This window comes from Scyliorhinus canicula, chromosome 7, assembly GCF_902713615.1.
Source record: "Scyliorhinus canicula chromosome 7, sScyCan1.1, whole genome shotgun sequence".
Lineage (NCBI taxonomy): Eukaryota > Metazoa > Chordata > Chondrichthyes > Carcharhiniformes > Scyliorhinidae > Scyliorhinus > Scyliorhinus canicula.
The window spans coordinates 205,621,939-205,638,459 of NC_052152.1; the positions used below are offsets into that span (position 1 = coordinate 205,621,939).

Sequence of the window (16,521 nt, forward strand, 5' to 3'; positions counted from 1 at the left end):
ATGACAAATAACTATTTATGAGTTAACTTGGGTAATTACAGTCCAGTAGGAAAAATCTTGGAATCTTTAAAAATAACATTCTTAAATGTATACAAGAGGAACAATTAGAAGCAACAAACAGATTTCAGAAAGAAAGATCGTGGTCCACAAATCTGATAGCATTCTTTGAAAAAGAGGAGAAAATCTAATGGATAAGATGGAAATGGACTTTGGGAAGGTCTTTAACTAGGTATCACAAAGCCAACTACTAGAAAAGATTAAAAGGTATGGAATTGGACAGATTAAAAACGGGTTGGAAAGGAGGAAAGGTATGGGTGAAGGACAGTTTCTCATGTCCCATCAGGTTCTGCTCTGTGATTACTTCCATTCACTGTGTACATTGATGAGTTGTATAAATGGTTATTGGGAAGATGCCAAAATTTGCAAACTTAATAATAGCAATAATAATATTTCTTGTCACAAGTAGGCTTACACTGCAATGAAGTTACTGTGAAAAGCCCCTCGTCGCCAATTTCCGACGCCTGTTCGGGTACACAGGAGAATTCAGGATATCCAATTCACCCAACAGCTCGTCTTTCGGGACTTGTGTGAGGCAACTGGAGCACCCGGACAAAACCCACATAGTCATGGGGAGAACATGCAGACTCCGCACAGACAATGACCCAAGCCGGGAATCGAACCTGGGACCCTGTCGCTGTGAAGCTACAGTGCTAACCACTGTGCTATTGTAACAATAGAAGAAATAGTAAATAAGTCTGAGCACCAAGGAAGGCCGAATGCAAAGAAGGTGGAATGGTGGAATTTAATTTCAGGCTGTGATGCACCATTATATTTAAATGCTTTGAATGAGGAAAAGACGAGGTCTCATAATAATAATCATATTGATTTTTGTCACAAGCAGGCTTACAACCTGGGGATGGTTTAGTACACTGGGCTAAATAGCTGGCTTGTAATGCAGAACAAAGCAGCACCGTGAGTTCAATTCCTGTACCAGCCTCCCCCTACAGGCGCCGGAATGTGGCGACTAGGGGCTTTTCACAGTAACTTAATTGAAGCCTATTTGTGACAATAAACAATTATTATTATTATTATTCACACGGCAATGAAGCTACTGTGAAAATCCCCTAGCCGCCACATTCCCGCGTCTGTTCAGGTACAGAGAGGGAGAATTTAGAATGTCCAATTCACCTAACAAGCACTTCTTTCGGGAATTGTGGGAGGAAACAAGACCAAATAAATTTAGCTTCACAACTCTAAAGGCAGCACCTCAAGTACACAAGGCCATTAAAAAAAACATTGTGCAATGGATCTGATAATGAATTAATCTAAAACTTGGGGAAAAACATTTTGGAGCTCCACACTATAGGATGGATATTAAGATTAAATAAGATTAAATGAACCGACGTGGACACTAACTTCAAAATGGAACTGATGCTTTTGACCGGATTCAGGGAGCAGTAACCATTATTCCAGGTCTGAGGGTTTCAAGTTATGAAGATTTAATCAGTAGTGAGGAAGGCATCCAAGCCAAAGGACATTCTTCCTTCACTGAAATTTTCCACATTTTCCAGCAAGGGGATCACATTAGCAATTAGGAATAATAGCACTGGCTGTTTTCTAAAAGATCACTAGCCCAGAAGCATCATCATGAACTTGCACTCAACTAAAATTAGCTAACTCAACAGAGTTTGAGTGTGATATGGTTAAGTCACAATTACAGTCTTCATTTTAAACAAAGCCACTTGGGCAGGAGGACGAAATTGGTTACAGTAGGCTGGAAAATTAGATTAATATGATCATAATCAATTATAAAAATTTAAATAAATACTTATAATTCTCAATGAATGCATTTTTATTTGATGATTGAAACTCTACAAGAAGTTAAAGCTAGCATTAGATTAAAAGAACAGGTTTACTATATTCAAACAAATCGGGAGAGTTTTGAAAATCAGCAATGTTGACCAAGAAATTTAGAATAGGGGAGAAAATAGAAAACAAGTATAACCTAGGAAGAAACAAACAGATTTTAATTACAAGTAGATGAAAAAGAAGTGATTAAACTGAATGTGGGCCCCTCAGAGACAGGAGAAATTAAGGGGAAGAAATGGGTGAGAAATTAAAAAGAAATAATTTTCTCCTATGTAGACTGTAAAAAGAATATACAAAAATAGTGGAGAACCAAGGGTCCAATGGAATGGGGAACCCAAACGTAATTAAAATGAATAAAGCAAAGTACTGGAGAAATTAATGGTACTGAAAGCTGACAAATTCTCTGAAGCCAATGAACTACCACCCAGTGTTTTAAAAAGGGTTAGCTGTACAGATAATGGATGCGTTGGTTTTGATCTTCCAGAATTCTTAGATTCTATAATGATCTTGGTGGGTTGGAAGTAGCAATGTAATCCAATGCAAAAACTAGAGTGTTAACAGGAATTACAGACAGTTAGCATGCCATCAGTACTGGGAAATGCTAGCATCTATTAATAGGAAAATTTAGCAAAGTACTTGGAAAATTGCAGTATGGTGAGGGAGAATCAACATTGTTTCCTTTCCATAAAACAACTTTTGACAATCTTATTAACAGCTTTTCGGGGAGGGTCCAACTAGCATGGTGTATAGACTTGGGGAACCAGCGGATGTAGAATATTTAGATTTCCATAAGGCATTAGATAAGGTGTCACATAAGATCGTACAAGATTAGAGTTTATAGGATTGGGAGCAACATATTAGCATGGAGTGAGGATTAAAAGACCATAAAATACAATAGGTCAAATGGTCATTTTCAGAAAAACAGTGGAATGCTAAAGATCAGTATTTACACCTCAACTACATACAATCTGTATCAGTAATTTAGATGAGGGAATCAAGTACAGTATAATCTTTCCAACACTGTTGACAACTTTTATAGGACCTTGAACATAATAAAACATCCCAAGGTGTTTCAAAGGATTATAAAACAAAGCTGACATTAAGCCACGCCAGATGTTCGATCAGATGAAAAAAAACATTTGGTTAAAGAAGTAGGTGTTAAGGAGCCCTTTATAGCAAAAACGTGAGATAGGAGGAGGAATTCAAGAACTTCGGCCCAAGCAACTGAAGACATGACATCAACAGTGGAGCAATTATAATTGGGAATAAGCAAGCGGCCAGAACGTTGGAGGATTGTGGGGCAGCTGGAGATGACAGTAATAGGGAGGGGCATGGCCATGGAGAGATGTTTTTGTTTTCTTTAAATTTAGAGTACCCAATTCTTTTTGTCCCAAATAAGGGGCAATTTAGCGTGGCCAATTCACCTACCCTGTAAATCTTTTTGGGTTGTGGGAGTGAGAGCCTCGCAGACATGGGAGAATGTGCAAACTCCACATGGACAGTGACCCGGGCTGGGATCGAATCCAGGTCTTCGGCGCCATGAGGCAGCAGTGCTAACCACAGTGCCACCATGTTGCCAGTAATGTTACGCAATTGAACAAAATGTTACCAGATGGGAGTTTAAAGTCGGAAAGTATGAAATTACCCACGTTAGTGGAAAGAAAGGAAAACAGATTTTCTTTTAAAAGGTGACAAGCCAGTCAATTTTAGTAATCAGAGATATTTGGGTGTTCTTATACATAAATCACAATAAATTCATCTTTAAACACAAGAACAGGAAGCCAAATAATATGTTGCCCTCTCTTGCAGGGAGTTTGAACTTAGAGTAAGGAAGTCTGGGGAAGCACAGTGGCGCAGTGGTTAGCCTTGATGTCTCATGGCGCTGAGGTTCCAGGTTTGATCACGGCTCTGGGTCACTGTCCATGTGGAATTTGCACATTCTCCCCCTGTTTGCGTGGGTTTTGCCCCCACAACCTAAGGATGTGCAGATTAGGTGGATTGGCCATGCTAAATTATCCTTAATTGGAAACAATTACTCTAAACTTATATTTTAAAAAAGAGCAAGGAAGTCTTGCTGAAATTACGTATAGAGGTTTGGTGAGATCACAGTTAGAATTGTGTGTACAATATTAGTCTCCTTATCCAAGGAACAATTTACTTGCATTTGAGGGGGATGCAATGAAGGTTCATCAGATGGATTCCTGTGATGATAAATTAATTCTGAGGAGACAGAGTAGAATGGGCCTCTAGTCCCTTCAATTTAGAAGGATGAATGAGAGATGATCTCATTGAAACTTGGGACTGGCTGGAAAATCTAGAATAGAGGGCCATAGTCTCAGGATAAAACCAATAAAATAATTTATGTCGAAGTTCAGTCATGACGTTAACGAAAGGCAGAGTAGGCATGAGGGACCATATAGCCTGCTCCTGCTCATATTACATCTGATGAACACAATTTAGGAATCCAATCTGTGACTTGTGCTTTATATTACTTAACCATACACTAATGCCCAGTAGATTATTGGAGCCATTATTTTCTAGGCCAACACAATTCCTTACGTGCAAAATGAAAATTGTGAAAATAGAAATCGGTGATCGGAGTGACCTTGCTCCATGAGACAATAGAAATGCAGTATTAGAGCTGAGCTAGATTCCCACATGAATAATATAGCTTCAAAATCATATGTTCCTGCCTGGATAAGAAGCATAGATCCAGTCCTTAAAACCATTCTGCTGTCATGTTTGCATCCACTAACCTGGCGTGTGGAGACGGGGGGACTTCCTGTTGGGTTGAACTGGATTAGGCTCAGAGTTGCTGCTATTCTGTGAAGAAACTTGAAGCCCAGATACTCCTTCATGTTCTTCATCTTCCACCGTCGTGATGACAGCACCTACATCACCCAACCTTAGGGCTGAAATTAGTAATAATTCAGAAATAGGTCTTGTTTTTATTAACTAAAACCCCTAATAGTAAAAATTAATTTGAACATAAATAATGATCTAATTTATACAAATGTTATACTTCAAAAATGAACAGCAAGAAATGACAAATTCATAATTATGGCACTTTCAAAGACACCAGGATAAATATATCTAGCTACTCAGCCACTTGACAAAATTCTTTATGTTCGGATGTTGTGATTTATTTATTTGTTCACCAGATACAGGTGTCCCTGGCTAAGCCAACATTTAGTTCACATCCTTAATGTCCTTGAGAAAGTGGTGATGAGCTGCCATCTTGAACCGCTGCAATCCATGTGTTGTAGGTATACCTACAGTGCTGTTAGGGAGGCAGGTTCAGGATTTTGACACAACAGTGAAGGAATGGAGATTTAGTTCCAAGTCAAGACGGTGGTTGCTTGGAGGGGAACTTGCAGGTGGTGGTCTTTCTATGCAATCGTTGCCCATGGCTTTCTAGGTGGTAGAGTTTGCAGGTTCAGGAGGTGCTGCCAAAGGAATCTTGGTGCGCTGCTGCAGTACATCTTATGTACAGTGCACGCTGCCGTCACTGTGCATCGGTGGTTGAGGGAGTCAATGTTAAACATACAAATAAATAAAGCAGGAGCAGGCCATTTAGCCCCTCGAGATTGTTCCGCCATTCAATATGATGGCTGATTTGACTGTGGACTCCATTCCACATTCCAACTATGCCCAATAACCTTTGACCAGTTTTGCCAATCAAGGTGGCTGCTTTGTCCTGGATGGTGTCGAGCTTCCTCAGTGTTGTTGGAGCTGCATTTATCCAGCATTTGGACAGCATTCCATCACACTGCTGACTTGTGTCTTGTAGATGGTTGACAAGCTTTGGGGAGACAGAGGGGAGCCATTTGCCACAGATTTTCCAGTCTCCGATCTGCTCTTATAGTCAACGCATTTATATGGCTGGTCCAGTTCAGTTTATGATCAGGGGCAAACTCCTGGATGTTAATAGTGAGGCATTCAGTGTTGGTAATAACATTGAATGTCAAGAGGAGATGGTCAGATACTGCCTGGTTGGAAATGGTCATTGCCTGGCACGTATGTTATTTGCCACTCATCATGGCAAGCCTGAATGTTGTCCTCACCATGCTGCAAATCGACATGGGCTGCTTCAGTATGAGTTGCGAATGGTGCTGAACATTGTTCAATCAGTAAACAACTCACTTCTGGCCTCAAGATGAAGGGAAGGTCATGGGCAAAGCAGTTCAAGATGGTTGGGTCTGGGACACTGCCCGGGGGAACTCATGCAGCAATGTACTGGGACCTCCAACAACGATAACCATCATCCTTTGTGCTAGAGATGACTCCAACATTATCCCCGTATCCCAATGATTTCAGTTTTGCGAGATCTCCTTTATGCCATACTCGGTCAAATGCTGTTTTGATGTTCAGGAAAGTCACTCTCACCTCCAGAATTCAGCTCCATTTGTTAATGCTCAGACTAAGGCTGCAATGAGGTCAGGAGCGGAGTCACCTGGCGGAACCGAAACGGGGGGGGGGGGGTAATGAACGTAATTGGTATCTGTGATGCCGGGGACCTCAGAAGGAGGCTGAGGTGCAACAGCCAACTAAAACATTAAGTATTTTATATAAGCACTGCCATATCTAAAAAAAAAAGACATTTTAAACTATAAAAAATTGAATTTGAGTAATTATTTGCTGGTTATTTCAACTTTGCCTTCCCTCAACTCATGTTTCATTTTGAGCAAACAGTTGTTTGCAAAAATTAATCCACTCAACACATCACTGGAAAACCCAAGAATTGGGACATATACTCATCAGGTTCTAAGTGAAACTGATCTTTATAGATCTCCAATGGACTTTCAAACTGTAATAATATGTTTGTGAATCAGATGGTGAAATTTGACAGCAGATGGTGATGTTTGAGTTCAACAAAAATCTGGAATTAAAAGTCCAATGAAGGCCATGAAACCATCATCAACTGTCATAAATATCCATCTCGTTCACCAATATCCTTTAGGGAAGGAAATCTGCCGTCCTTACCTGGTCTGGCATACACGTGACTCCAGATCACAGCAAATATGTTTGACTCTTAAATGCCCTCTGAAATGGCCCAGCAAAGCCACTCAGTTGAAGGACAATTAGGGATGGGAAATAAATGCTGGCGCAGCCAATGACGCCCACATCCCATGAATGAATAAGAAAAATCAAGAGTCACACATTAAAAGAGGTTAAAATGTGTATACGTTAGTCCAGTGGTTAACAGACCGAAATTACCAGAAAAAATGTACAAAGATTTAATATCCAACAGCAGCCTGAATATTCTAATAACCTAATTAATAATCTTTCTGCTGATATTTTGGAATATGCCTCCAAATAAATTTCCATTATGTATTTAGCGTAGATGTAAATTTTGTACATTTCTTGTCTTTAAATGTTTAATGGAGTGTGAATTTTAGAAACTTAATTTCAGACAAATTCAAAACAAATTTCTGTATTGAATTTTTACCCCACAGTTACCATTATTTAATGAGTCCCGCAATTACTTTTATTGACACAAGATTGGTGGAGATAGTGTTAAGGATTGTCAGAGGATACAGCAGGACATAGATAGGTTGGAGACTTGGGCAGAGAAATGGCAAATGGAGTTTAATCCGAACAAATGTGAGGTAATATATTCTTAGGAATATAGAAAGTCAGAGAGATCTGGGCATACAGGTCCACAGATTTTTGAAAGTGGCAACACAAGTGGGCAAGGTAGTCAAGAAAGCATACGGAATTCTTGCCTTCATTGGACGGGGCATTGAGTATAAAACCTAGCAAGTGTGCTACAGCTGTATAGAACCTTGATATGGCTGCACTTGGAATATTGCGCACAATTGTGGTCACCGCACTACCAGAAGGATATGGAGGCTTTCGAGAGGGTGCAGAGGATGTTTACCAGGATGTTGCCTGGTCTGGAGGGTGTTAGCTATGCGAGAGGCTGAATAGACTCGGACTGTTTTCATTAGAATGACGGAGGTTGAGGGGTGACCTGATAGAGGTCTACAAGATGAGAGGCATGGATAGAGTGGATGGGCAGGCACTCTTTCCCAGGATGGATGGGTCAGTCAGTAGGGGGAATAGGTTTAAGGTGCATGGGCCAAAGTTTAGAAGAGATGTGCGAGGCAGGTTTTTTTTTGGGTTTTTTTTTTTTTACACAGAGGGTGGTGAGTGCCTGGAACCCGTTGCCTGGGGAGGTTATGGAAGCAGATACATTAACAGTGTTCAAAAGGCATCTCGACAAACACATGGACAGGATGGGTACAGAGGGATGCAGCACTAGGAAGTACTCAGGGTTTTGGCTAAGGGTGGCATCACGACCAGTACAAGCTTGGCGGGCCGAAGGGCCTATTCCTGTGCTGTATTGTTTTTTGACATTCAGAAAGAAAACCTGGTTGCTGAGAGAATATATCTACTTTTCCATTGAAAGTATTAGTTTGAACCGCAGCGAGGGAGGGCTGGCTTTGCCGAGTCTGATTAATTATTACTGGGCGGCCAACATCGCTATGATAAGGAAGTGGATGGTGGGTACGGGGTCTATCTGGGAGCGGGTGGAGGCGGCTTCGTGCAGGGGCTCCAGCTTGGCAGCCCTGGTCACGGCTCCTCTACCGCTGCCGCCAGCCAAGTACACCACCAGCCCGGTAGTGGTGGCGACCCTGCGGATATGGGGCCAGTGGAGGAGGCATGTAGGGGAGACGGGGGCGTCGTTTTTGGGCGCCAATCTGCGACAACCATCGGTTTGTCCCCGGAAGTATGGATGGGGGGTTCAGAGTATGGCGGCGGGCGGGGGTGGGAAGGGTGGGTGATATGTTCCTGGAAGGGAGCTTTGAGAGTTTGAGGAGCTTGGAGGAGAAATTTGGCTTGGTAGGGGGAAATGATTTTAGGTACCTACAGTTGCGGGACTTTGTTCGTAGACAGGTCCCATCTTTCCCACGCCTCCCGCCAATGGGGATCCTAGACAGAATAGTCTCTAGGGGGGGGAAGAAGGGGAGGGTAGAGTCGCGGGTATTTATAAGGTGCTCATGAGGGAGGAAGGGTCCCAGACAGAGGAACTGAAACTTAAATGGGAGGAGGAGCTAGGCGGGGAAATGGAGGACGGGCTGTGGGCAGAGGCCCCGAGTAGGGTAAATTCGACCGCGACATGTGCTAGGCACGGGCTGATTCAATTTAAGGTCGTTCACCGGGCCCATATGACGGTGGCTCGGATGAGCAAATTCTTTGGGATAGAGGACAAATCCGTTAGGTGCGCGGGAGGACCAGCCAACCACGTTCACATGTTTTGGGCATGCCCTAAGCCGAGGGGGTACTGGGAGGGATTTGCGGGGATCATGTCCCGGGTGCTAAAATCAAGGGTGGTGATGAGTCCAGGGGTGGCAATTTTTGGGGTTTCGGAAGACCCGGGAGTTCAGGGGGAGAAAGAGGCCGATGTTTTGGCCTTTGCTTCCCTGATAGCCCAGCGACGAATACTATTGGCGTGGAGGGACTCAAAGCCCCCGAGGACTGAGTTGTGGCTTGCGGACATGTCGAGTTTCCTGGGTATGGAAAAAATTAAGTTCGCCTTGAGGGGATCTGTACGGGGTTCGCCCGGAGGTGGCAACCATTTATTGACTTCTTTGCAGGAGAGTGAGCGTCAGCAGGGGGTTTGTTGGGGGGGGGGGGGAGGAGAGTAGAGTAGAGTAGAGTAGAGTAGGAGGGAAAAAATGGCTGGTAGTACCGGTGGGAGAGGAGCGGGCTTGTGCAGTATGTTACGATTGAAGTATTGAAAGTACGTGGATGTTTGCACATTTTTGCCTTTTTTGCTTTCTTTCTGTTGATGTCTATAACTGTTTACAAAGCCAAAAACTACCTCAATAAAATTGTTTATTAAAAAAAAAGAAAGTATTAGTTTGTTTTTCCACCGTGAATTAAACCCTAGCTGGGTCATGAATTGCTGGCATCCTTCTGATAAGCCTGGTGTGTCACGTTGAGCAGGGAAAGCACCTGGTCCCCACGATGGGAAGGTTGTCCAATAGTGGGGTGCTCAGTAAATTAGGCCCATATTCTATGGATTTTAGAACAATAAGAGATCCAATTGAAACATACAAAATTTTTAGGGTGGACACAGTGGTTCTTTCCCGACTGAAGAATCTAGAATCAAGATAAGGGGCTAAACATTCTGGACCGAGATGAGGAGAAATTTCTTCACTTAATGATAAATTGTATGTGTATCATACACAGACATATCTGCTGTGGAGATGTTTCTAACTTTCTGCTGCAGCTGGGTGGGGTCAATGGGGCATGCGGTTGGCAGGGCTAGACAACTATGCTTAAAAAAAAGGCAGAGATATGCTCAATGATAGCAAAGTGTTTTTCTGATTGCCTCCCGTAAAATTCAAGTATTATCCTTTACCACTGCAGGTAGATCAAAAACAGTCGTTCTCACATAGTCTTTAACAATGTGTTGCGCATCACAACAAATTTCAATAATCTTGGGACATTTGTAGCTCTGCTTTTCAAACTCAAGTTTTCCAAAGGGAAAGTGATGATTCAGAGTATGTAAACTATTAAAGTGCAGTATAGATTATATTGCATTAAAGCACCCATAGAGGATAATAGATCAATTAGTTGGCTTGGGGACCTCCTGGGATCCCCATGTAAACTTAATGATTTATGAACTCAGATTTTAAAAATTATGCCGTTGATAAATAAGTGTATATACTATCTTTAGTTGCACAACTAAACTCCTCGAATATTGATGCGTAGATATTCCTGTCAAAGTTACCGGAGGTTAAGTTCCAGATTTACCTTATTTTGATCATGGTAACGTAATAAATTTAAAAAATCAATTAATTTAAATGTACAAGCAAAAGCCCTAGGGTATTTTCCTTTTCTCAACAGTAGCGCAGCAAAACAATTGAATATTAGCGGAGTTTTCCCCTCTGCCTGCAATTTTCTCCAGTGGCTTTGGGTGGATGGAAACCGAAAGCTGCCCTGGCTTGTCTTTTACTTCCCAAAGCCCAAGTCCTGCCAGGACAGAAGGCACTGACATCAAGTTTTATTATTTTTCCCCACATTTACCAAGTCCAGAGTTCAAAAATGGGCAATAAGGGTCTTAGGACAAGTGAAGAAGGATGAGTGAAAACAATGGGCAACAGGGTGGCAAAGTGGCAAGCACTGCTGCTTCAACGCCAGTGACCCAGGTTCGATTCCATCCTTGGGTGACTGCGTGTGTGGGGTTTGCACGTTTTCCTATCTGCGTGGGTTTCCTCCGGGTTCCTCCCACAGTCCAAAGATGTGCAGGCTAGATGGGTTTATGGGGATAGGGTGCTCTTTCGGATGGTCTGTGCTGACTCGATGGGCAGAGTGGCCTATTTTGCACTGTAGGGATTTTATAAATATGTTTGCATCTGCACAGAGGTTTCAGCACTGGAATTAAACATTTTTAGCATTTAACATAGATGACAAATCGGCTGGAATACTTTGAGGGCGTAACTACTGTGGTTGACGAGGGGAAGCCAGTGAATATGGATCCTAGCTATTCAGAATATGTAATAATGATTTAGATGAGGGAACAAAATGTAATATCGCCAAATTTGCGAATGACACAAAGCTGGGTGGGAGGGTGAGCTGTGACAGGATGTAAAAATGCTTCAGTGTGATTTGGACAAGTTGAGTGGGCAAATGCATGGCACATGCAGTATGTGGATAACTGTGAGACCAGATTGTATCTAACCTTGGTCTCCATATCTGAGGATGGATATTCTTGCCGTAGAGAAAGTGCAGGGAAGGTTTACTAGACTAAGTCCTGGGTGGCGGGTATGACGTTTGAGGAGGGATCGAGTCGGTTAGGATTATATTCACTGGAGTTTAGTTGAATGAGGGTGGATCTCATTCATATCTATAAAATTCTAACAGGGCTAGACAGGAAGATGCAGGAAAAATGTTCCCGATAGTGGGGGAGTCCAGAACCAGGGGCCACAGTCTAAAGATATGGGGTAGACCATTTAGGATAGAGATGAACAGTGAGCCTGTGGAATTCACGCCCACAGAAAGTAGTTGAGGCAAAACATTATATGTTTTCAAGAAGTTTGATATAGCTCTTGGGGCGAAAGTGCTCAAGGGATATGGGGGGAAAGCGGGAAAAAGGTTATTGACTTGGATCATCAGTCATGATCATAATGAATGGCAGAGCAGGCTAAAAGACCGAATGGCCTAATCCTACTCTTATTTTCTATGTTGTATATTCTACTGTGATGTTACTCACTATTTTTTTAAATGGTGAAAAACTTTAAAATGTTAATACTCAAAGATTTCCGTGTCCTCATACAAGCAGAAAGTTAGGAAGGATGCAGGTAGAGCAAGCAATTAGTAGGCATGCAAATACAGCAAATAATTAGGAATGCAAATGACATGTTGGTCTTTATTGCAAGGGGTCAGAATATAAATGTGAGGAAATCGTGCTACAATTGTACAGGGCTTTGGAGACTCACACTTGGAGTCATGTGTGCAGTTTTAATATCCTTATCCAAGGAAGTATATACTTGCACTGGGGATTCACGAGATTAATTCCAAGGATGACAGGGTTGTATTATGATGAGTTTGAGAAGATTGGGTTTATACTCTGGTGTTTAGAAGAGTGAGAAATGATCTCAGTGGAATATGCAAATACTCCCAGGAATGGAAATATACACAAAGTTAGAGGCCAAACTTCAGGTGAGGTGGAAATTGGGAGATGCTCCCAATTGGTACACCTGGGTTGTTAAACTTGAAATTATCTGTGAATTGTCTGAAATACTGTAAATCACAAGATTTTTTGGGATCTGGAACACTCCATTTAGAAGGATGATGAAGGCTGATTCCATATTTAAGGGAAATTAGACAGGTACTTAATGAGGAATTACAAAAGGTGAGGTGTGAGATTAAACATGGCTGCTCTTTCAAAGAGGCACAAGAGACCAAATGGCCTCTTTCAGAGCGGTCAGTGTCTATGACTATAAAATATCCTAGTAAACTATATCCCCAGGCTCTAAATTAGGTGGTATTTATTAAACCAAAATGGGAGGCAGCCTCAAGCTAAATTTGGGGAGTTGCAATATATAAATTACTTGAGCAGAGAGACAATGGTGCACTGTGACTTTTTTTTCACAGACCACTTGCAGAGTGAGATTTGTTAAATAATCAAATCTAAGTAAAGCCTAATTTCAAAACACTGACTGTATGCTTTGCTATACTCCACAAATCTCAGTATTTAACAGCCAAATTAATTACGAGCCAAATGTATTAGGTTGGATCATTCCAAACTTTCTTCAATATATTAGCACAAATTTAGAATACCTTCAGTTGTGTCTATCTGGCACTGCTCACTACCTTCTGCCTGCAGCTCCAATCTGAATGGTTCACTGGATGATGGCAGCAATGGATCCTTATCGCTCAACATGTTCAATACAGCGTCAATAGCTTGATACGAATCTGTATTACTGATGAAACAGCTTTCTTCGGGAGGGTTTAAATGATCCGGTGACAGAAATGGACCTACAGGTTCTGGAATGTCCATAAAAAGATCCACAATATGTTCTGGCCGCTGCAAAGAATAAGAAAATAAGGTACTGTAACACAAGCACTACATCATGCAGACTAGGAAGCACATGTACAGAACAACGCTGTGGCGTATGATTTCAGTGTAAATCGTGTCCCAGGTTTCATTCTAATTTCATCAAAATATTCTAAAGTTGCATTACCCTTCTTTACTTCTCTGAAAACAAAACACCAAAGTTGTTACATTACTCAAGTAAAGGTAAATTCGCCATAGTCCCAGATGACCACAGGTTGCTTTCCCCTTTGAGGGGGAGAGCTGATAGGTGGTGATATAACCTGAGGATCACCACACCTCAGTCGAGGGGCAAGGTTGAGAAGGCGGACCTTCAGATCGAGGAAGTAATTAATTACCAGCTCCTAATTTTTGTCAACTGGCAACCTGGAAATAAAAGTGGCCAATCAGTCCAAGCATCATACAGACATGTATAAGAAATAATACACATTTAGATCAAGCATTCCACTTTAGGAAGCCCTGAAGTGGTAAACAAATAAGAGTAGCTTTATAATATAGTCACTGTTATAATGCGAGGACACAGCAGCCCATTTGCACACAAGCTCCCACAAATAACAATGTGATGATACCCGAGGGACAGTCGGGACCTTGGTCTCAGTTAAAAGATGGCATTGAACTCATTTCAGCCCAAATATTGTGGTCCTGTTCTGACTCAGAGACACGAGCACTTCCCACTGTGCCACAGCTGTCACTTAATGAAGTTTTCCAAGTTTATGAAGCTGAGGACATCAAAAAATATCCAACCGATTCTCAACATAGGACCAATCCAGTTGGTTTCCAGTTTTCTGTTGATTTAATTGTTTCACACGTATACCAACCAAGGAAATCACAAATGTAACTACAGAGAAATACACTGAAAAAACAATGTCCATTTTTGCATAATCTCTAATTATACTGTCGGTGGCAATAACTTCAAAAGCTGGGCCAGATATCCTCCTGGTAGTGCTGCAGACATTAGTGGGCAGAATGCTCATCATTAATTTGATGGTTGATTTTTTGAAATATAAATTTAGAGTACCCAATTCTATTTTTCCAGGGTAGCACGGTGGGCAATTAGGAATGGGCAATAAATGAGGCCCTTGCAATGACACTCTTGTTCGAGGAATTAATTTTAAAATTCTATATTTTGACTGTTCTCGCTTTCTACATACTAAACATAAGAAATAAGAACAAGTAAACTATTCAGTCCCTCAAGTCTGCTCTTCAATACATGGGTGGCACGGTAGCACAAGTGGTTAGCACTGTGGCTTCACAGCGCCAGGGTCCCAGGTTCGATTCCCTGCTGGGTCACTGTCTGTGCGGACGGTCTGCATGTTCTCCGTGTCTGCGTGGGTTTCCTCCAGGTGTGCCGGTTTCCTCCCACAGTCCAAAGACGTGCAGGTTAGGTGGATTGGCCATGCTAAATTGCCCCTAGTGTCCAAAAAGGTTAGGAGGGGTTATTGGGTTATGGGGATAGGGTGAAAGTGAGGGCTTAAGTGGGTCAGTGCAGGCTTGATGGGCCAAATGGCTTCCTTCTGCACTTTACAGCAAAATATAGATAGATTGGAGAGTTGGGCAGAGAAATGGCAGATGGACTTCAATCCAGGCAAATGCGAGGTGATGCATTTTGGAAGATCTAACTCAAGAGCAGACTATATGGTCAATGGAAGTGTCCTGGGGAAAATTGATGTACAGAGAGATCTGGGAGTTCAGGTCCATTGTACCCTGAAGGTGGCAACGCAGGTCGATAGAGTGGTCAAGAAGGCATACAGCATGCTTGCCTTCATCGGATGGGGGATTGAGTACAAGAGTCGGCAGGTCATGTTACAGTTGTATCGGACTTTGGTTAGGCCACATTTGGAATACTGCGTGCAGTTCTGGTCGCCACATTACCAGAAGGATGTGGATGCTTTAGAGAGGGTGCAGAGGAGGTTCGCTAGCATGTTGCCTGGTATGGAGGGTGCTAGCTATGAAGAAAGGTAGCGTAGATTAGGATTATTTTCATTGGAAAGACAGAGGTTGAGGGGAGACCTGATTGAGGTCTACAAAATTATGAGAGGTATGGACAGGGTGGATAGCAACAAGCTTTTTCCAGGAGTGGGGGTGTCAATTACAAGGGGTCACGATTTCAAGGTGAGAGTGGAAAAGTTTAAGGGAGATGTGTGTGGAAAGTTTTTTACGCAGAGGGTGGTGGGTGCCTGGAATGCTTTGCCAGCGGAGGTGGTAGAGGCGGGTACGATAGCATCATTTAAGATGCATCTGGACAAATATATGAAAGGGTGGGGAACAGAGAGAAGTAGATCTTGGAAAATAGGCAACAGGTTTAGATAAAGGATCTGGATCGGAGTAGGCTGGGAGGGCGGAAGGGCCTGTTCCTGTGCTGTAATTTTCTTTGTATGTTCTATGCTGATGATCTACTTCAAATCAACCTTCCTTAACTTTGTCAGTATCCATAAATGTCTGTCTTGAATATATTTAACACTGAGTATCAACAGCACTCTGTGGGTAGAGAATTCCAATACTGTTGTAGCCGTGCAGCATGCCAACATAACTTGCCTTCAAATTATGTGGCACCATCTCTTTGAACATTTGGAAGCGCTGTATCAGAATTATTTTTCCATTCAGAGGATCTTTATCAATATTTATTGTCTGTCCCTAAAAGACCTTTTTAAATGACCACTGTAAATTAAATTGCAAGTCCAGGCTGCATTTTGTTTAAAAAATTTCACCAAGGATGTTTTCTTAATATTTCAAGAAATGTTAAGTTCTCCATTTTACTATTAATCATTGGGGCATTTTTCATTCATATTTATGCTATTAATATGGTGTCATCTTAGATCAACAAAAGAACAAGTGATTTGAATTCAGGACCAGTCAAATTGAATTTTCACGCACACCCTTGTTTACATTAAAATTGATACTTCAGTGCACAAACCTGTTGCATCAAACAGAGAAGCTAGCGTGTCCAGCTCTAGGCTTTGACAATTGAAACTCAGACTCCCCACAGTGCAGAAGTAGGCCATTTGGCCCGGGTTTACACTGGCCTCCAAGAGTACGCACCCTACCCTATCCCCATAACCTAACCTGCATGAGGCTGGTTTAGC

At 42.1% G+C, this 16,521-nt stretch overlaps 1 protein-coding gene across 6 annotated transcripts in view; it reads right to left on the bottom strand.

Annotated features, from left to right (window-relative positions):
- The window catches only part of LOC119969738 (death-inducer obliterator 1-like), a 188,794-nt gene that overhangs the window by 99,984 nt on the left and 72,289 nt on the right, over positions 1-16,521 (bottom strand). For 4 of the 6 annotated variants that reach the window (XM_038803758.1, XM_038803760.1, XM_038803762.1 and 1 more), the window contains 2 exons: positions 13,165-13,411; positions 4,626-4,781 (listed from right to left, as the gene is read on the bottom strand). In XM_038803758.1, coding sequence (XP_038659686.1) covers positions 4,626-4,781; positions 13,165-13,411 — 403 coding nt within the window. Of the gene's footprint in view, positions 1-4,625; positions 4,782-13,164; positions 13,412-16,521 lie in introns of those variants that run through there. The other 2 variants (XM_038803761.1, XM_038803764.1) reach the window with 2 other exon arrangements.